Source organism: Scardinius erythrophthalmus, assembly GCF_964197995.2.
Source record: "Scardinius erythrophthalmus genome assembly, chromosome: 2".
Taxonomy (NCBI): domain Eukaryota; kingdom Metazoa; phylum Chordata; class Actinopteri; order Cypriniformes; family Leuciscidae; genus Scardinius; species Scardinius erythrophthalmus.
In genome coordinates, this window is record NC_138222.1 from 27317574 (window position 1) to 27340818 (window position 23245).

General features: G+C 36.6%; 1 protein-coding gene across 5 annotated transcripts in view; it reads right to left on the reverse strand.

Moving 5' to 3' along the window:
- The window catches only part of arhgap36 (Rho GTPase activating protein 36), a 44647-nt gene extending 22319 nt beyond the window's left edge, over positions 1 to 22328 (reverse strand). For 2 of the 5 annotated variants that reach the window (XM_081354523.1, XM_081354522.1), the window contains exons 1-2: positions 21940 to 22328; positions 286 to 442 (exon numbers count right to left, since the gene is read on the reverse strand). In XM_081354523.1, the coding sequence (XP_081210649.1) occupies positions 286 to 442; positions 21940 to 22032 (250 nt within the window). In that variant the 5' untranslated portion in view covers positions 22033 to 22328. Of the gene's footprint in view, positions 1 to 285; positions 443 to 8672; positions 8905 to 21939 lie in introns of those variants that run through there. The other 3 variants (XM_081354524.1, XM_081354526.1, XM_081354525.1) reach the window with 2 other exon arrangements.
- Between the last annotated feature and the right edge of the window lie 917 nt (positions 22329 to 23245).

The following is a 23245-nucleotide window of genomic DNA, read 5'->3' on the forward strand; positions in this document are numbered from 1 at the left end:
TTAACAATCTAGGTATTGTGTTGATACGGCACTGCTGTACTCTATCTTACATTCGTCTTTTCCTCATAGTACAATCTTATCTGAAGAATTTATTTTTGGAAATACCCCCAAAATACCTGTGAACTGACTGTGACGTATTTGCATAGATTTCTTGGGCATCTGTCTGAAACAATCATATCTTGACTGTGACTCTGCAATTTATCATGCATTTAAATCTACGCACTACTGATTATAAATCGTCACAAAACGTGTTTCAACACGCATACCACTGTAAAGGAAATGTACCTCTAGGAATGCTGATCTTAAAGTCCAAGTCTCTTCTTTCCAAGTGGTAAAGGGCCACCTCCTGCAGACGTGCTCTTTCCAGCTCTGAGAGGCTTTGGATGGTAACCGGCTGCAGCCTCACGCTCTGCCCCAGCATGGTGGCCCACGTATGGTCACCCTGAGAAAGAGACAGGCAGGGAAAAGAAAGAAAGCAGAAGTGAAACATTGAAAGGATTATCTTCAGTCTCAGCCTGCCTTTTTTTTTGTCAGAGTTTGGTTGTGACCCAGCTCAAACACACCTGTTTGTCATTTTAAAGGGAAGCTGATTCATGTGTTTTTGATCAGAGCTGGAATTCTGCAACAAGGCATATCTCCCAGAAGGCATTTACTCTGCCGAAACTGATATAGTGCCGTTAAAGTGCTTTGCACACCTCTTACAAACCATCCATTAAATATTGTACAGCAAAAGTTTGGGTTAAAGAGTGTTAAAATTACTCCCAACAGTCTTCAAGAGACATTTTTAGACATTCACAGATTTAGATATTTCTCCCTAATAAGAACATGTCTAGATAAATATGCCCTAAAAGGCCCTGTATGGGATACTTGAAACACAAAAAGCCTAAAGGTCTAAGCACTTAAAACATGCTACATGCAAAAAAAAAAAAAAAAAAAAAAAAAAACACTATTTGAGCTTCTTTGTTTAATTTGGGTTCAAGGATGGCTACTTTTAGACTTGGCAGCAGGACTGTATTGGGTAAACATACAATAGCTAGTGGACATTTTTTTTGACCTAATGTAATTCCTCTGACAGCTCACATCCTGTGTGTAGTCATATATGTTGGCACATCTGATGTGTTGACAACAACGAGAAGAACTGAAAGCTAAAACAATTACTGAAAGGAAATGTGCAGCTGATCAGCCTTGATGCTTACTAGAATGATGCTAATAACTAGATTAAAACACAAAGTCTTGTCCTGCTCTATAACTGAGAGATGTCAACATATCCAATTTTAGAGTACCAAATGTGGTAAGTACTTTTAAATTGTTAGAATCAAATCTATGCCTCCAAACCCAATTACGAAGTGACTGAACCTCTACATGAGGCAATTTAGCTCGTTTCTCTGGTTCTAAAGCCCCAATCCTTGACTGATTAAATGAACGTGCGAGTTGTCATCTCACTAGGGTTTAATTGAAAGCAGGAGTGTGTCTGTAATCTGTTTCCTTGCGTCCACGTGGGAGGTCACTTTCCACTCGAGTTGTGGTCACGCAACATGCCAACCGGTGTCGAGAAAAGGACAAAAGTCACAGGTAGTGCACTGTTTATTCAGAGATCAGCGAAAACAGCATGACATCCATCAAATATCCTGTTGATACCAGTATTTCGATTGCAAGTAGTAACTGTAAACTGTTATTTGTGAGTTATTATTTTAAATTCATATTCAAACAAAGTAGGTGTTATATTATGAAACTGTAAGCATCCCATATAAATGTACAATCTTTTATAGGATCATTAGATATAAGTTGCAAACTACTTGTAAAACAACAGAAAAGCTACTGTTGTGTTGATTGGCTGAGCAACTTGTTCATTAATGGCGTGTCATTTCAAAATGTGAAGATGAGAGAGTCTTCATGGCAGTACAAGACACAAGATCTTTTCTTTCCCCCTCCTCTGCTCTGCCCTTCTCTTTCTCACATACACTGTCCCTTCTTTTAAAACAAAAAAGAAAAGGTCATGAACGAAGGGAAGAGCAGAACACTAACACATGTAGCATTACACCATACTTTAAAGCCCACTGAAACCCAAACCACCATCAATCATCATGAGCATTGTAATCATTTACTGGACACAAACGCTTTTGTGAGAAACACTTGCCTTCAAGAAACCAAGCAGCCATAACAAACTCAACACAAGTCCTATATTACCTCCTAAAAAAAGCATAAAAGTATTAACAGGAAAATATTTAGATAAATTGCTTGATAACCTTAGGCGTAAAACATGGGATTCTGTATTTAGCTGGAATATTCCGGAAGAAGCCTATAGTACTTTCATTAATGAATTAACCAACAGTATTAATAGCACTATACCGGAAAAAATTGTTAAAGGAGATACAAGCAATCAAAATAATTGGCTTACAAAGGGAATCCTAAAATCAATTAAAAGGAAAAATAAGCTTTACAAATGCTACATTAAAAATCCAACTAATGACAATAAAGTAAAATATTCTACATTTAGAAATAGACTCACAAAGTTAATACGAATAAGGAAGCGGAATTACTACACTGATTTAATTAAGGCTTCTCGTGGTGATCAAAAGCGATGCTGGAGAGTACTAAATTCTGTGCTCAGCCGGGATCAAAAAGCAGCTGTCTTTCCAGAAATTAATGTCAAACATAATGATACTATCTATCTCAATGATGACGATCTTGCCAAAGGTTTTAACAACTATTTCATCACTATAGGTGAAACTCTTTCAAAATCCATAAATCCTCCAGGGGGAGCTTCATACCAACAATATTTAAAAGGGAATTATTTAAATTCTTTTTTTTTAACACCTACCGACAAAATGGAAGTTTCGAAAATTATTATGAATATGAAAAGCTCCTATACTGCTGGCGTGGATGATATATGTAGCAAAGTTGTTAAATCTATTGCAATTGAAATTCTAGATCCACTTGTCTATTGTATAAACCTGTCTTTATCTCATGGTGTAGTACCAAAAATGACAAAAATTGCAAAAGTTATACCTATTTATAAATCTGGTGATAAAAATAACTTACAAAACTATCGACCTATATCCATTTTGCCTACTTTTTCCAAGGTGTTTGAGAGGGTTGTGTACAATAGACTTAGTGGTTATCTGGATAAAATGAATATACTCATTCCATCTCAATATGGATTTAGGAAAAAGAGCTCTACTTGTTTGGCAATTCTTGATCTCATTGAGAAAATTAATGACGCTATAGACAATGGTGAGACTGGTATTGGTGTATTTTTAGATTTATCAAAAGCCTTCGACACCATTGATTTAGACATTTTAATTGGGAAATTGCAACACTATGGTGTCAGAGGGAAGGCACTCAGCTGGTTCAAAAGCTACCTAACTGATAGGGAGCAATTTGTCCAAATAAACAGTAGTTGTTCAGAATGCACAGATATAGTTTGTGGAGTCCCCCAGGGCTCCATATTAGGTCCACTTCTCTTTATTTTGTATGTAAATGACATTATAAATTCATCAAATATTTTTCATCAGGTTGTTTTTGCAGATGACACTAACCTTTTCTTGGCTCATAAAAATCTTGATATTTTACAAAAGCTTGTTAATGAGGAATTAGTTAAAGTAGATAGTTGGTTTAAATACAATAAATTATCTGTAAATGTATCTAAAACTAAATTTATTATATTTCGTTCAAATAGAAGTCGGACAAACATTGAAAGTATACAAATCAAAATACATAATAAAGTAATTGAAAGAGTAGAGAACATCAAATTCTTAGGAATTTATTTGGATGAGTCCTTAAACTTTAAACAACATATAGAGTTTTTAACAAAGGAATTGTCAAAATATGTTGGTTTGTTCTATAAATTAAGATATTATCTTCCTTTTGATGCTCTTCTAACATTGTACCGGTCACTTTTTGAATCACATCTAAATTATTGTAATATTATATGGTGTAACACATATCCTAGCCTTTTTGAAAAATTGCAGATTCTACAGAAGAAAGTTATACGTGTTATATCATGGGCAAATTATGATGCTCCCTCTGGTCCGCTTTTCTATAGGTTTGGGCTTTTGAAGCTCGCTGAGTGCAATAGTTTTCAAAATGCTTGTATTATGTATAATGTAGTTCATAAATTGCATCCAATACTTTGCCATCTCATTCCAGTAACCTCGTGTATACATGATCATAACACTAGAAGGAGAACTCTATTACGAGGGAAAAAGCGTAAGATGAAGTGTACTAGTTTTAGTATAGCATGTAAGGGTCCTGGGATCTGGAATGAGATTGACAATTCCATAAAGGAACTACCTTCTCTTGATATATTTAAAAAGCATTTTAAACACAAATTGTTACAACATTATGCTTGATAGACACCACAAGGCTGAAGGTTTCATATTTTTTTACTTAATTGATTTTCTTTTTTGTGATGTTTGAATACCCCTATTATTGGCGTTGTTTGAGGGAAGGATGAGATGTATGCTGACTGGTGGGAGGATATTTTGTGGTGAATGGTGTTGTTGTTGGTGTAGATGGGTATTGGGTGGGTGGATTATTATTTGTTTATTACTGCTGATTATGTGTCTTTAAGGGCCCTATTTATAAGCCGGTAAGGCTTCTGGGTAGTCCTTTTTTGCAGGAACTTGTTGTTCTGTTCTGTGAATATATGACGTACAAGGAATCTTGGTCTAAAATCCTAAAGAAATTTTTTTTTTATCTTATAGTGCATGCCTATAAGATAATTATAGTTCAAACATAGGTACATTTGAGTGTATATCATCTAAGAAGAAACACCCTCCACACCACTCCAGTTGGGATCAAGTGTTTATAGGATATAAACAGTGAGGGTAAGTTACTCTAAAAAAGTAATTAATTACTAGCTACTAATTACATATTCAACAGTGTAATGATGATGTACTAATTACTCTCTCTAAAAAGTATTGCATTACTTATTACTAATTACTTTCTAAATCCCATGTCAACCTTGTCCAGTTCACCAATCCAAGCATAGACATGAAACTGCCCTTTTAATTATTTTAAATAAATAATATAAAATTGCATAAATTATCCTTGAACTGACCAAAATATTTAAAAATTAGATGTTATATCCACTATTGTTTTACTGTGTATATAGATTGTTCTATAGTATTTAATGCAATTACACCAGAAGTAACAGTAATGAAATTACAGAGCAATTAAGATTTCTTACTTTACTTTTTCAAGGGAAAAGTAATTAAAATGCAGTAATTAATTACTTAGTAATGAATTACACCCAACACTCACTGGATATCAAAGAGATTATAGGATATACTGTCAATATAGCGTACCTTATATTTCACTGTGCAAAAATTTAACTAGAAACAACACAGAACAACAGTGAGAGTCCCTTCACTTCCATTCTGAATAAAAATGAATTTATAGCTAAGAGCTCTAAAAAGTTCAGCAGACGGTATTCATAAAATGTATCCACTACAAAAATTCCAACCCTCAACAATCAAACCCTACTAACCCAAGCACATCTTGAAACCCCTAAGAAGAGGAGACCATAAAGAGTTGAGAATGAGACAAAACTGCATGTGTTAAGCACCGTCGCTCCATGAAAAGACCAAGACTAAAATGGGTGTTCTTTTTTTGTTTTGTTTTTTTACAATCGCTAGGACCTATTACTTAGGGCACTTTTTCAAAACTCTTCACAGTGAGCACAACAGCAGTCTAAATTGTGGATTATTTATCATTGCTTTGGCTCAAAATGCTCTCAAATTAAATAATTTCTTTTCTATGTATACAGGCCAATTTTACATTCTCTTTTCAAAACTTAAGTTTAAAACCTTACACAACAATTTGCTACCTTTCTACAATACTATATTGAAATATATTTTTAAAAAAACTATTAGATGTAGCTAAACACCTACACGTGTTTTCAATGTCATTACCATCTATACAAAAGGGGAAACAGTATTAACTGTACTGTAATGTAAACATGGACCACATGATGTATAACATATACAGTGAATTCTAAACAGTCATTCTTATTTTGTAAAGATTTTTTTTTTTTTTTTTTTACAAAAGAAAACGTATAATTGGCCTGTTGCTAGTGTTTTTGTGTGAGTGACAAAGTATGTTTGTTGGGTGAAAACCTTTGTGTTATGGAAGAATGAGTTGATTTGAGACACGTATGAAGTGTTTTGGTAGTTTTAGTGCATTCTGAATTTGAAATTTACTGCTATGCCAAGCTGAAAGTTGGTGAAGAGAACCGTGTGAAGAGTTTTGAAAAAGTGACCTTTTGAGAAATGGGTCGTAGTGATTGAAAAAAAAAACCTTTAATACATACACCTATCTACAAAAGTTATACAATGAAATGATGATTGTGCCAAATTAGACAGTGTTGGCACAAACATAATAGCAAAATTGAAACTGAAAGTTAAAAAAGTTACTATAATATGAAAGTTGAAAGTATGAAAGTTATTGTGTCAAATATATTAGTCCTGGCTGTAGCTGAAATCAAATGAAAATCTAGAATAGACAATGGAAAAACTTGGAAATTTAATATTGAAAAATAAAATCTTGGTGTCCTTGGATCATAGCCAATCACTGCTTATTACTGAGCGTTTATTGTGCTAAAACACAATGTTCCTACAATAACAAAAATGATTATTTGACAGGGAACATGAAAATAACAGGCTGCTATGTCTATTTGTAAATCATATTCATGCATTCATATCTGAGACAACTAAACCATGTGCAGAGACATACCTGAGTGCATGACAAGACCCAGACAAAAACATCAGAGGCCCATAAATATTGTTGCAAGACCACTCGAGTACTAGAACAATCAAGTAAACAGATTTGCGAAACTGCTTCACTTCACTTTGAAGAGATTTTCGTAGCCATCCAGAGCAAACAATAGCTTATTCCTTAAATAGTCTTTCTCAGTCCATGCTCTTATTTTCTTTCAGAATACTTGTCCGATTTCCACTTCATGCACTTCTTGAGCCCTGACCATATTTGTCTCCTGATCCTTGAAACCTGGCTCGTGGTCCCTTATGAGAACTTTGACATAAATACTTGTATTTAAAAACATGCTGATGGTTTCCAGATGCCCCTTTTAAATAATTTCAGAGTGTTTGTATAACATTTCAGGACCGTTCCTGGTGTTCCTATCAAAGCAACACAATCAGATTATTCTTGTGACGATGAGAAGTATATGCATATATGTGTGATAAACTTCTATTGTTTATCCAGTTTCATTAACATCTGGTGAAAGCATTTAAATCAGTTGTTTTTTGGGGTGCGCCGGTACGCATGTGAATGCGCATAATTGTGAGCGCATAATAATGTGTGTGAAGATAAACAGCTCTACGATTCGAGTGGCTAAGCATCCTGTCCATACAATGGAAAGTTACAGAGAACCTCTTTGCTCTTGAGCAACACACCAAACCCCAGACCGACCTATCTGTGCATTTAGAGAACTGAAAGAAAAAAAAATAAAACAGAAACAGTCAGCCCTTCTGAATTGTCCATTTAAGATATCCTGTATCAAATAACAAAAAGGGAAACACAATATCCGCCCTCACACACAGAGCATCCCTTTTGGGTAACCTCTTAGATCCAAAACAATTAGAAAACCAAAATGTTTCGAACTCAGGCTGACAGCATCCCTCCATTGCACCGAAATGAAGAATGCATTATTCTCTACAGAGAGTTTCCTGAAAGCAAGAAACTAAAGTCATCATTCTGTGTGTAAAGTTGTCTGGTGGTCTAATAAATGGTTATATTCATGTACCTGATGGGATAAAGTCAACAAAAGAAAACTGAATCCCAAGGAATTTGAGGGCTGTTTTATGTTTTAAGGCTATTGAAACTGACATGAAAAAATGTTAAACACAACTCCACTGCAGAGGAGGTAAAGTCTCATAAACAGACACAATGCTATTGTAGTGAGAGAGAGAGAGGGGGACTGCTGTATTTTTGCTAAGGTCCGTCTCCACAAGAATATCAAATCATCTTTGTGAAATAAATATGTAAAAACATAAGGCAAAGCCAAATAGACACTCTGTTAATCCGTGTCAGTGAATGTAGCGTGAACTCATTTAAACACCTATGTAATTTTGAAATTACACTTGTTTGTATTTGTTACATTAATTTGAAAAAATGAATTTCATTCAATTTAATGACATTGAAAAACGCACCCATTAAGTAAAAAAAACTTTCCTTGCACCTTTAATATACAAATGTACACAAAAAAATATATTTATAATTAGTTCAGAACATCTGAAAACATGTTAATCACAGACAAATATTATTCAAGTGAATTTTTGAATAACTTAATATACCTAGAAAAGTAAAAACTGAGCGTCACGTCACCATTAGGTAGATACACACTAGCTTACCGTAGACTTCATCTTTATTTAAAACAGCAGCTGGTAGTTAAGCACGTGAAATCCAGATTTAGCAGGACACGCGTAACAAACACAAACACACTGCACCATCTCAAACAAACACATGTGGCAAATAGTGGCATAAACACTGCGTAATGCTATTCCCCAAGCACATACTGTTTATCGCTGCATTTACATATTCACCGAATTTATTCTACACGTTCAGTATAGTCTTTAAAATACTGCAGTCAATTAGACAAAAACTTTGCTCATTAAATATGTAAATTGACACACAAACACCAATCACTCTACCTGCAGTCTAGGAGACAGGCGGCGTGTCTGACAGAAACACACACTCTGTGATTATGAGCAATTTCCTCAGACTCTTCAGACAGGTACAGCCGGTCCGACCCGAGCATGAGACAGACAGACAGAAGCAGAGAAGGATAAAGAGCGAGAGGGAGGTCTGTCCTCTCCATCTGCCATGTGCTCTTGGAAATCAGAGAGCAGCCAAGAGCAAACTTCACGTAAACACTCGCACAGTGACGTGGAGCAGAGGGGGAGGAGCCTGAAGCTGATACAGCAGAGCTTTGAACTCAGACTGTCACTCAACATCAGCATCATAAACACTAGAGTCTAGAGACACAATGTCCTCCCTTCCCACCTCCCACTGCAGGGATTCTACTCCTTTTTCCTTCTACGTGTGTTTATGAGTTGACTCCTGTTGAAATCCTGTTCTCTACACAGCAATGGAAATATTAAAACAGCATGATAATGAAGAAAGAGAGAGACAGAGACAGCGGGAAGGGAAGGGAAGAAAAATGAGAAACGAGGGCTTCAGGCAGAAAGTGGAGTGATGAATTCAAACACACTATACATTCACAAACTGGCTGCCTCGTGATGAGCGCAGACAAATAAAGCTTGACCTTTCAACTCTGTGCTGACCTCACAAATTTAAGTTTTATCTATACACAAATTCCACTTTTACGATAACCTTTCAGCCAAAGGCAAAGATACCATAAGAGTCTTTGTGCTCAGTGTGTTCTAAACTGGGAAAAGTGTGGGGAAAATGCAAAAGGCTGACACTACTTTGAAATATATATATATATATATATATATATGTGTGTGTGTGTGTGTGTGTGTGTGTGTGTGTGTGTGTGTGTGTGTGTGTGTGTGTGTGTGTGTGTGTGTGTGTGTGCTGTTTAATATTTTGTGGAAACCATAACCTTTCTGGATTCACTGATGAATTTATTTGAAATATAAATATTTAACATCTTTTGTCACTTTTGACTAATTTAATGCATTCTTCCTAAATAAAATTCTCCATAAATTCTTTCTTTTTTTAATTCATGCTGGATAACTGATCATCAGGTTTTGCAGAAAAAAAATGTCAGCTCGTGTGCTAGCGTCAACATGCACCAATTTGTTTTAAGGGGCACCAGAGGCAGTTCTGACTCACTTGGTGCAGGAGAGGCATGACTTCACCCTAACACTATGTTAAAACTTAGTAGTACATAAGTGTTGGAACTGTTAGTGTAGTTTTTATGTAGCTTGCAACAGGACCTGCAAACTAATGTATAATTCTTTCAAATAGACCAAGCAGTTTGGATGGATGGTGCTTCTTCTGATTTCAGGTACATGCTAATTTCGAAGTAATAGTCAAATTCAGAGTAGCATAATTCGTAATAGAGAAAAGAATGCATTTTCACTAGTGGTGCCCGTGTTGTGCGTAAGTGAGTGTGTATTTGTATGTTTGTTTGGTCAGTGCCTGATGGCTCAGCAAATGATCCTATTAGAGCACTTCTCTGCGGCTAGCTGACACAGACTGACAGATTGAGCACATTAGTGAGGAGATCCTGGGTAGTGGAACAGTTAGCATCTGGACTAGTCTTCAGTCAAGCCTGAACACACAACACACAGGAAGTAATAGACAACTGAGGTAAAAAACAGATATTATAGACAAACGTGGACCTAGATAGAACAAGTAACCCTGGTCTGGCTGGTTAGCGTGAAGCAGTGAGCCCCTGCTGGTAGATATCGTAACTACGCCATCTCTTCAGAATGCCATTCATCTGTGTATTCTGATGGAATAACATTTTTACTAGCAACATATAAATCACAAATAGTTCATAAGTAGATGTTGACTGATTTTTGGATGAAATTTGTCCCCGTCTGGTGCTTCTGACAGGGGTCCTGTGCCAGCTCAGCAAGTGCCTATAGCCAACGGATAACTTTTCTCCAGGTATTCTAAACCTCTTTGGCCTAAAATAACTACAGTGCCACCAATAGCAGACATTTTTTTTTAGGCTGATAAATGTGCGGCTCTGAATAATGAGTTTGGAATGTGGTGTGAGGCTGTGTGCGGTATGTCTTGGATTTGCCATTAATTTGCCATCTGCAGGGCTTGGATGAGATTGAGCTCTCCGGGGATTCTTCCATCTCCATCAGGGATGAAAATCCAGTCCAGATGTCTTCATCACTTATACCATCCGTCCACAGTCATACTGTTTTCACAACCTCAGGACTGCCAAAAGAGCCTTCATCACTTAAGAAGGGTGCTGAACAAAAAAAAAAAAACTTTTTTGGCTGATTTTAGGGAGAACCGTTTAACTTTCATAAATTATTCGTCCTCAATGACGTGCTTCATTAAAAAAACACTAACATTTCATTTTGATTTGTGTTTCTGTATGAGATCTAATAAATCATTGACAGAAACGCACCGTGAAAAACTTTGGACTCTCATTCTTCCCTGAAAAAAAAGTGATGACTGTCCCAGCAGTTTTCCATACACATGAGAATGTTCATATCCGGCCATTAAAAGAGAAGTGGCCCTCAGTTTCATCTGTTTGACCTCCAGGGGCGGGTCTACGTGGTGGCCAGGGGGGGCACCGGCCCCCCCTGAAATTCGGTTGGCCACCCCAGGTGCCCCCCCTATAAGATGTCTTGTGATTGGTTCATTTTACGGCCAATCAGTTTATAGACTCTACTGAAGTTCGCGATTCAAAAAGTGCAGCGCCAGAAAAACAACGGTCATCGCGGACTTGGACTTTTACTGTCCTTATCAATCAAGAGTGGGGAAGTCAAGACACCAAACAAAGAGCTGCCAGTCATCACCACCGAAACAGAAGTTTTAGTTCCAGAAGTTTCAGCTGTTTTAGTTGAGGTCTGCCTTCCTTCTTTTTCGACTGTTTTCCTCTCTTTCTGCTACTGTTACTCCAGAGCTGCCAACTCTCACACATTCACCGTGAGACACACGCAATTTTCACACTCTCTCACGCCACATCCATTTTCTCACGCACAGAAAAATCGCGAAGCAAAGAGGACACGGAGACCGCCAGACTAGACAGAGCAGGTTACTTATGACATAAAAAAAAATCTCAGCTCTCATATTCTGTCAATTTTATTACGAAATTCAAACGTTTTGGCGCTTGTAACGTTAAATGTTACGTGACAGATCCCTAGCGCACGTGAACCGATCATCTCTACTAGCTAATAGTAAAAAAACATGAATGAACACTGAAGATACAGCTAAAACTTACCGAAATGTATATTCCTCATACATAATATCGATCAATCAGTGTTTTTCATAAGTGTGAAGAGGTCAATAACACAGCTGGAGAACAATTATGTCCCATTTACCTCAGGAAAGCCATTTAATTAATATAATAGGCTATAGTACATTGGCAAGAAAAAAATAGCTATAGAGAGTATTAGTTAAATATGTGTTCTATATTACATATTATAATTTTACTTATATCATTAATTAAAGTTATTATAATTTTTTAAAAAATGTACGCATTATATTTAATTTGAGTTATTTTTAACCTTAAATAATAGCCTACTACCAGCTGATAGGGCTCTCTGTATGTTTACAGCATCAGGTGAGTTGTTTTTTTCTTTAGAAAAAAACGCCTATCTTGTGTAGCCTACCTAATATTTATCCAAATGAGTCAATATTAAATCAAATCACAATAATTGAATTGAAATAATAAAAAAGTGTAGTTTACCAGAAATTGTACCAAAACATTGTAACATGTCACTAAACCTAATAAAATTCAGTTTAATTACTAAAATGTTAGTGACAATCACAATACACTCCAAGCTAAACTAAAAAAGTTGGCAGCTATTATTGTTTCTAGACTAAAGACTGTTCTTTAATATATTAGTAGAGCACAAATGTAATGGTTCCATATTTTATTTTTAAACTGTGGTGTTTTCATTTGAAGTGTTACAGTACTAAAACTTTAACTCTGTGTTACTCAGCTTTTTTGTAAATTAATCTGAAAAAAATGTTGAATGAAACACTATGATGTTTTGGCCAAACCATTTGAATTATTACAGTGGGGGGATTTTTTCTTTATTTTTCTTTATTTATTTATTTATTATTTGAAAGAGATTGTGAATAAAACTACTGTATATTGTAATGGCCAAACTACTTATTAAAAGAAAATAATTGACATCGTTTCTGCTTCTGGGATTTTAAAATTGCTCATTATTAAAATTGCTTTTATTTTATAAACTTGTTAGTTTTATGGAAACACTAAAAATAATAAACACTGGCTCTCAAATTCAACTTAATGGATATATAGGGATAACAAAAAACTAAATTAATCAAAAATGTGCTTTATTACTACATTTGTTTACAAGTAACTTTATTCAAGTTAAAAAAATAATAAAATCAATAGGATTTACGTAATATAGGCTACTGTAGAATTTAGCTTCTTTTTTTTTTTTGGTCACTGGCGGCCACCCCGTTTGGAGGCAGTGCCCCAGCATGGCCCCCCCACTGAAAATGCTCTAGACACGCCCCTGTTGACCTCTGAACCTGGCATCAAGGATGCGCTCTTCCTGTTTTGGCCGCAACATAGTGCTACTTGGTGAATATACAGGGTTGTATAACCCTGATACAGGATGGACAGGAACAGGGACAGACCTGTCCCAATAGAGCGGACGGGAGTAAAATCCAGTGTGTGCAGGTTTGCTGCGATTGCTCAGATGATGCAGGAAGAGTGACGCATATCTGAACTAAAGGTATACTTCTGATAAATCTGATTTATATACATGTTTTACACTTATCATCAGGGAAGTCAATACATCATGAAGTTATTGGTTATAAAATGGCTTTAGTGGAAGCCGACTCTGACTTAAAGCTATAGACTACACTGCCCACTACAGGTCAAAGTTGGCAAGTCCTACAACGCATGAACCATCAAAAATAAATTTCAACCACATCATATAAAATTTCACTGGCATTAAAATAAACAATATAAAGCTATTTTAAAATAACAGACTATAACATCTCAGCACAATTAAAATGCCTTGACTCAAATTATGAGTCATTTATGAATCATGACATTCACCTGTTCTTCCTGTTACCCACATACTTTTCTCAGATCGGATCATGTCCTCTGCAGAGCTGAAGCTCTGTCTTGACATGCTGAGGGGGGAAAGGTAGCGACTAGCGCTCACTTTGCAGTGCAGTCATAAGCAGGGGCAATGATCCATGTTTATAGCGCTCTTATTGCTGCTGGTTGCAATGAGAAGCTGTGTCTGTATCAACAAACACTAGAGACAGAAAGAGAGAAAAAGGAGAATGCCCTGGCTGAGCATTACTTCAGATATTCACTGTTCTCTCTTTTTCTTATTTTCTCTCTTTCTGTCTCCAGTATTTGCTCAACAATTTTATGCGTTATGCAATATTCAGCGCAACTCAACAATATTATGGGTTGACCTCTCTATTACCTCTTTATTGACCTCTTTATTACTGCCTGATTCATATACAACAGCAGAACAATCACACACTCACACAAATCACACACATCCATAATAAATATCCATACTAACATCTGGCATAAGTGCATTTTGTGAAAGAAACTAATACTTTTATTTAGCAAGGACGCATTCAATTAAGTGACAATAAAGAAATTTACAATGTTACAAAAGCTTTCAAATAAATGCTGTTTTTTTTCATGCTTCATGAAATCATGCTTTCCACAAAAATATTAAAAATATAACAGTTTTCAACATTGATAATAATAAAAATTGTTTCTTGAGCAGCAAATCAGCATTTTAGAATGATTTCTGAAGGATCATGTGACACTGAAGACTGGAGTAATGATGCTGAAAATTCAGCTTTGCCATCACAGGAATAAATTACATTTTATACATTCAGTTATTTTTTTAAATTGTAATAATATTTCATATTATTACTTTTTTTTACAGGTTTTTTATCAAATAAGGCTGACATCCTGGGTGAGCATGAGACATCTAAAAAAATATATAAAAAAATTATCGATTGTTATTTTATAATTTTATTCTTTAAAGACAAAGACTTGAGCAAGACACCTAACCCAAGCTGCTCCCGACGAGCTGGATGGCGCCTTGCATGGCTGACACCGCCGTCGGTGTGTGAATGAGTGAGTGAATGGGTGAATGTGAGGCTATATGTACAGCGCTTTGGTGGCCATAGGTCTGTGAAAGCGCTATATAAATGCAGTCCATTTACCATTTACCATTTAATGTTTAATGTTCATTTAACTTTGAACAAACTGTTGCCAGTAAATAACATAAATTTAAATCTACAGTAAGTTACTGGCAAACAGCTGCAAAACTACAGCAAATTTTTTACAGTGTTGTCTTATTTTCTTTTATCCTCTCAATCCTCTCATCTTTTCTCTGCTTTATCATAACATGAATCTGTTCTTCAAAGTATCCCTAGAGGTCACGCTGAGGAAATGCCATTTAGAAAAACATTCAACAAAGATGCCATGCTTCTCTAAACAGGACATTCTCCACCCATCGGCACAGTTCTCTCCTGTTCTGCTCATTATTCTGAAAGAGATCGCCCACCACCACAGACTGACATCCACGATAAATAATACCTCTGAGAACGGTGGTGCTGGTGTTTTCAACCCAAACACTTAACACCACTTTTTCCTAAACACCTGTTTGTCACTATGAACTGCGAAATTTACCTCGAGGTCATCACATGCAACAACAAAAATTTCATTTGAGGTAATTTGATTTTACATTTAGCCCAATCTGACCTCACTCAGTTTTAGATCAAAAAAAGCGTCTACTAAACAACAACCAAATATATCTGTGCATCATGTAACAGATTTATTCATGTCATGTGGATGACCAGTCCTTGTATCGATAATCAATCTTGCCATGTAGGAATCACATTTGGGTCACAATCATGACAGACATCATAACAATATTGCTGAAGGCTGCAATCACTATATGGGCTGGAACGTCTCTTTCAGCTTGATATTGATCAGTCAATCAATCAGCTATGGCAATTTACACTAGTGTTCTCTATCAGCTTCCAGTGATGTAAAACTGATTGTTAGATATATGTTGGTTGAATGCACTCCATTTACGCATGCACTTCTTGACTTCTGGCCCTACATTCTAGATTGTTTTGACTTTCATTATTGCTTAGCTCTGCTGCTCAAGTAAATTCAATCCTAGCTATCCAATTTATTCTCATGGAGTTTTTTAATAAAACACATAAACTGATTCCCTTTTAGCGTGCAGAGGCTTGTGACATGAGATGGTGACACACTGTCTGAAGATGCTGTTTCTGAACTTCAAATAAAGAAGATTGAATTTGCTTTGAGGTTTAAAATGATGCAGTTATGAGTGCATAACGGTCTATAAAAACACTTGTAAAATGAAAAACCTCTTTGTCCTTTAGGTCAGAAACTTCAATTAGATCTGAGTATGATCCAAAGGACTGTAAACACTCAAAAGGATACAAGGTTTAAAACTCTTTCTGGCAACTTTTGACTTGTGTGTGATGCAACTCAAAGGTCTTAAGCCACTCTCTTCTAATTCCAAACAACAGAGAAGATTTAAGCTGATTCTCTAATGAAGGCAAGACTTTTGAATTCTCACATTCCACACAGTGACCTTTCCTCAAATCCCTCAGATAATACAGTAGTATTATTTCCAATTAAAATCATAGTTAAGGCCGTCGGTGTCCTCCAGTAAACCTCCCAACACTTAGTGGGCATACCTTTCAATGGGCTTGACTGTGAAATGTACCAGGAAGAGGGGAGGAAAGGGAAGTTCTTAGAACGTCAAACCTCCTTTGTTCTTTTATGTTCATCAATCATATGATAAAAACCTTTCAACTGGAAATGCTTCGAGTCATGTGATAGCTCACCGCAGAAGTTGGTGACAAGCTTTGAAGTACAGCCGTGTACTTTAAAGTAGTGATGTAATGGAAGCAGAGACAGATATTTTCCTCCATATTGTGAAGCACATTATCAAAAGAAAAATAAATGTAGGGCGGGACTTGGTTTTAACAATCAGTTGTTGATTGGATGTGAGCTTGCTGTCAATTGTACTAAATAACTGGAAAAATCCGGAATGCATCGCCAGAGGGAAGTCGATATTGAATTAAGAATTAAAAATTATTTTTTATAAATTAAAAAAGAAACATAGCCTATGCATGGATGAATCATTCATAATAGGTTCAATAAAATGTCATGCTGACTTCAAAATAGCCATTTTCAAGCTGTGGGTTACTGAGTTGGGAATAGTGAGTCACGCAAAGTGTGAGAATTGATGAGTTCATGCCAAGAAAGAAATCTACAAATTTTGGTTGCACTATTTTCCAGTACGTGCACTTACGTGTACTTACAGTGTACTTGTCTAAGAAAGTACTGGGTAATATAAGTTAACTATGGGTTAAGATTAGGTTTAGGGGTAGGTTCAGGGTTAGTACCTAGTTATTACCCAGTTATTGCAATTACTATAATAAGTACATATACAAGGGGAACAGGACTGTCAAATAAATTGCTACCAACATTTTTTAAAATTTGTATATTTTTGCCACGACGCAGCTCACAGCAGTGTTTACTGCAATGCGGCTGCAAATTTTCACTGGCTAAACGTAAAAACAAACTACAACATGAACTGTGCAGTCTGATTGAACAAATACTCTTATGAGCAGATACTTTTGATGAATCGTTTAAAAACTGAAAGCGAATTTCAATCCCAAGTGAGCATCCCTATACTTATTTCGAAGGACCAAGCCCTTGAAGTGGGAACTGTGGAGAGAGCAGGGCAATTGTGTCTTATAATGTGACTTTTTGAAACACATTTAATCATTTACTTTATTTCTTAGCATAAAATATCACACACAATCATTCTACTTAAATTTGGATCTGAAAATAAATGGTAAAATGAATCTTTTGACCATAGCTTTTGCTAATTTTGTGAAGGAGTTCAGATGCTTGATGAATTCCATGCTGGTCCAGGGGTGCGTTTCCCGAACAACGACGTAACTCGCTGCTTAACTACCATAGTACGATGCATTGTTGAAGAAATCAACTAGCTAGTCACGACTGTTTCCCAAAACCGTATGTCGCAAAGGATCGTTCAACCACGTTGGTTTATGATGTCTCGCACGTGGTGGAGTAATAACTTATTTTAAAGGAGAACTCCGGTCAATTTTAACATTGAGCTAATTTTTTTGTACATTTGGAGTGCTGTCAATACAGAGAACAACGACAAAAATCGGTGTTGCCTACACCGAGTTATTCTATTTTTAAAATTTGCACCCTGTTGACTTCAATGGGGCAAGTACTAAACCTGCTTTTAGCCTCTTAACATCCTTGATGTGTCATTACAAGTGCACAGAAAAGCTAGTGATTCCTTCTGAGTGAACACGAGTGAATCTGACTGCAGTAGATGTGAAAGATATGTATAAAAATGATGTTATTTCAGCCAGCGCACATACCTGTGTGTACATCCTGTTTTCGGTTGAAGTCCAAAGTAATCGATTGCCGAGTTCACGCGCATAGGTTTAGTTACCTATGATCACGCGCGTGAACTCGGCAATCGATTACTTTGGACTTCAACCGAAAACAGGATGTAAACACAGGTATTTGCGCTGGCTTAAATAACATCATTTTTATACATATCTTTCACATCTACTGCAGTCAGATTCACCCGTGTTCACTCAGAAGGAATCACTCACATTTTCTGTGCACTTGTAATGACACATCAAGGATGTTAAGAGGCTAAAAGCAGGTTTAGTACTTGCCCCATTGAAGTCAACAGGGTGCAAATTTTTAAAAATAGAATAACTCGGTGTAGGCAACACCGATTTTTGTCGTTGTTCTCTGTATTGACAGCACTCCAAATGTACAAAAAAATTAGCTCAATGTTAAAATTGACCGGAGTTCTCCTTTAATTAATCTGTTTGAGATCGAATTAACGCTAGAATTTGTCATAAAAGTTACAGACTTCTGTACATCTGAAGACCATTTCAAATTTTTCTCAGTTATTTTGCTTTATTACCAGACTCAATATTTGGCTCGTTCTTACATAGTAGAGCACGTTCGCACATGCGCAGTCTTCAAAAACGGTGCTTTAAATCTCTTGACAAACTAAAAGACATAAATTACATTTGTAGCCTATGTATTCTAAATAAATAACACGGGTTGTACTGAATGTCAGCTTGCTTATTTTGCTAAAGATAAGGATTTATTCAGTCTACATCTCATGTAAACTAGAAACTATGCTTCTAACCACAGCTCGAGAGCTGTCATTCCAACTACACAAGTTTGCGATGCTGTTTGCGAACGTTCGTTGGAACGATGGTTTCGGGAAACACCAAATCGTTGAACTATGCTGATAACAACGGAACTTGCGACCATAGTTGGCTAACGATGCTTTTGGGAAACGCACCCCAGGCTGGTTTATGCTGGTTAGTGCTGGTCTTGCTATGAACCAGCATGCTGTTCTCAAGCAAAACAGAGCTGGTAGGGCCGGTTCACCAGCATGGTCATGCGGGGTTGAGTGTAAGTAGGCCAGCTGTCTGTGTGCAAGTTGTTTTTTGGGGACAAGCAATGTTTTTGCTTGCATATTTCTATATTTAACACATTAATGATGTAAAGGAAAAAAACATAGAAGGTTAAAACATATGATTTATTGAATTATATTATAACTTTGCGATTTCTTTTGCTCCCTCTCCTGAAAATTGTTTTAGTTATGATTACATTATTAATCAGTCACCGGTAAACTGATAAAACATTTCAAAGCATCAAATGAATTGTCTCCTGTTTCAAATGATCTATACACAAATCAGTTAAAATCAATTAAAAAGAGCTTGTGTGCATCGCAAAACAAAAATCCAGCAAACCAGCAACAGCATCAAATGATGGTCCCAGTGTGCAAAACATGCCTTGTGCTGGTGACCAGCAATGCTGGATTTTTCAGCAGGGGTGCCCTTCAAGGGAGCAAAATGGCTATTGGAATTTGGCTATACCCTCTCAGTTTAATCAGTGTGATGAACCCTTCACTGAACAAAATCACGGATTCCATCAGAGTGGCTACTGAATCAACATGAGTCACTTACTGAACGGCCAGTTCCATTTCAGGGCGTCGTTATATTACATTGCAATGCATCGGCACATGCTGTGCTACCAAGGAAGAAAAGATATAGGCATATTCTTTTTTTGTCTGTACACCTTACACTTGTGTCTTTTGTTTGTTTATCCTTATTTTTAGCTTACCATATGATAATGACATGAAATTGATAAGCAGGCATACCCGATCTAATAAATATGACATGGATAAGATAAGAGAACAACTGCATTTTACCCCACAGATTTCATCAAATCATTTTAGGGTATAGAGATAAAGTTTGTGGAAATTTAAGAGATATTTAAGAAAAACTACACCTCTCTAGATGGATCCTAGTTTGGGGAACCCTTGCATTAAGACACAAAGAGTTTAGAAATCATCTTTGATCAAGGGACCTCTCTTGTATCTGTGAAACTAAACCTCCTAATCTAACCCATGTAGAGTTTGGCTGGTTAAAGCAAGAGCTTGTGTGCCGTTTTGTATTTTTATTTTATTTTTGCTACTTTTATTGGTTCGAACTGTAAATCTAGACACAGAGAGACAGTCTAATCCTCTTCTGCCTGGCTCCAATCCTTCCAACACTCCAGTGCAGATTTTTCCAATGTTCTAGCAAATATTCTACATTTTTTTCCCTCACACAGTCTGTTGGCAATAAGAGTTTTCCAGCATTACCATACCCCGATTTTAAGTATGTTTGGCTGTACGCAATAATTATATTGACACATCTATAAAGTATTATGTAAAGATGAGAAGCCACTCATTGATCAAGCACTGACATTAGACATGGATTTGTTTACCTTGACTAACACTTCAGGAATGTGCAGCACCAGACAATGACTCTAATCATTATCCAGAAGCTCTTAAGTATGTGAAAGCTGGTGGCCCTGTTTTGTCTCCCATAAGACTAAACCCTTGCATATTTTACCTTTTCTAGTGAAAGCATAATAAAAGCTCTTCATAATGCAACACCATAATGTTATTTGTTTTTGGTAGAACAACTTAAGTATGTCATGAGAAATGCTGTTGGACACAGGGCATAAATTAGCGCAGATATTTTCAGTAATGCTGGTTTTGCACCTGTCCTATTTCTAACGTACGCTGAGGGCTATCAGTAGACAGCTGACAGGATGAAATAAAAGGGAACCCCTTCCCCCACTCTCACACTAACAGCATATGGTCTTCATTATATTGCACACTGTCCAAGATGTTGGCCAATCCATCAAATCTTTGTACTTTTCCACTGCGCACTGTTTTGAAGCAACTTCCTAATCGTTTGCCACCAAGAGCAACTAAATGATGGGATCAGCTGACGCAGATCCTGAGATTTCGGTAAGTGTGTACTCTATGTTGGCTCATTAGCTCATGTGATGTCCCAATGAGTTTAATTAAATTTACGCTGTTCAGATTGGCTTGACCCAACGGGTGACGAACCTATTAAATCAACCATTAGAAACAAAGCCTTCATTCTGAATTGATCTTAAACTTCATTACAGGTCATTTAGCAGAAACCTTTTGCAAGAATTGCCAGGACGGTCCTTGTGGAGCAGTTTGGGGTTAAATGTCCAGCACAACAGTGCCAGGATTTTCAACTCTTCGGTCCACATGCAGGACATCCAGAGCTGAACCTGCCATCTTTGCATCGCCAGCCACAATTATCATTAGCAGCCAAACTATAATGCGTACGGGCTACTTTATTTACAAACATATAACTACATACTGAAATGATTGCTTTTACTTAAAAAAAAAAAAGTTTTTTAAGGCCTTTAGTTCAAACTTGTAAGTACAACAAACTGTAGATATTAGTTTTATATCCTTTTTTAAATTGTTCCTGGAGATCAACCCATGGATCAAAGTGCAGAAATATACAGACAACCTGCTTAATAGCATGTTTACCAATACTGCTGACCCTAAATAGGCTTATATTAATATTGGTTTATGCTGATGCAGTCATTTACAGCCAGAGATATTCATATTTCAGTGGAACAACCATTATGTACAGGTTGGTTGCTTAGAACTAGGCACATGGTAGAGAGCTTGTGTTATTGATAATAAGTCTTTGCAGGGAAATATAAATACTGTGCACTGACAGCATCAAAGTACCTTCAGTTTACACTTTTTTAATATAAAACAATATCATATAGTTTGACGCTGCGGTAGCACACATCTGCATACGACTGTAGGTAATTCCCCCACTCACCACATAGTAGAACTGCATGTCCTGGCGAACAGGGTCCTCAGGCTGCATGACTATAGATGAGGTTTTATCCGATCCCATGTAGAACAAAACCATAACACCTCCTGGATACACTCAGATCAGGTGAAAACGCAATAAATAACAAAGCAGTTCCCACTTGTTTTCTTCAGTCAGACTCTTGATGGAGGGAGTCAGTCCACCTGTGGAGCGGCTCCTGTTTCTGGGCCGTTGGTAAGAGGTTCAGTGTCAGTGCTTCCTCTGCATCTGTGTATCTGAGAAGTGATAGCAGCTCTTCCTGTGAAAGAGTGTCTGTGTGCACTCCGGCTGATAAAATGCGAGTCCCTGCACGCAGCTCAGCGCAGCCTCTGCTGTTCTCCTCGCCTGTCAACAACAGGAAATGTGCCACTGGCTGCTCAGAGTTTGACAAGCTCTCAGCCTTCTCTCTGATGCAGCACCAGGAAGCACTGGGAATGCATTAGTAAGGGCTGTGCCGGTGGCTGGGATCAGGTCTCACTTATCCTCCCATTACAACCTCCTTAACTGTGCATGCCATAAAAAGGTCTGAAGGTTCAAGTCGGTCCAGCTTTTATCTCAGAGAGCTGAACTTTGCTCCATGACCTATTAGATTTGATTGAAATACTAAAATAAGTACTATGACTTACTTGATCACATTTTTTAATAGTTGATGATGAGTGTCATCTTGTGTGTCAAACAAAGAAAGAAAAATCTTTTTAAAAAATCTGCTTTAATGACATTGATCTCTTTAACATTTTATGGCCCCTGTAATAGTTTATATCACATTTACAAAAAATTATATTACTGTGCTGTCAAATAAGTTGCAAAAGGCATGCTCAAAGTCCTCGGTGAAGACACTTCATGCGTGCTCATAAATGGCCTACAAATAACTTTTTGTACTCTGTACAGACCAGCCATATGCAATTCAATATAAAAAGCTACCTCATTGTAAAAATAACGCTTTCTTAAAGACATATCATTTGAATAAATAGTAGTTTTTTTCAGTTATTACTATAACAACATTGTTTTAATCATTCTTCTTAAAAGAAAGGAATACTTTTATTTTGCAAGGAAGTATTGAATATTTTTACATTAATACATTAGATTTCTCTTCAAGTCAAGTCAAGCTTTATTGTCATTCTTCCGTATACATGTACTGTATACAGCTGAACGAAATTTCGTTTCATACAGACCGAGGTGCATAATCTTTCAAATAAATGCTGTTCTTTTGTACTTTCTAAGAATACTGAAAAAAGTATCCTTCTACAAAATTATTAAAGGTAGGGTAGGCAAT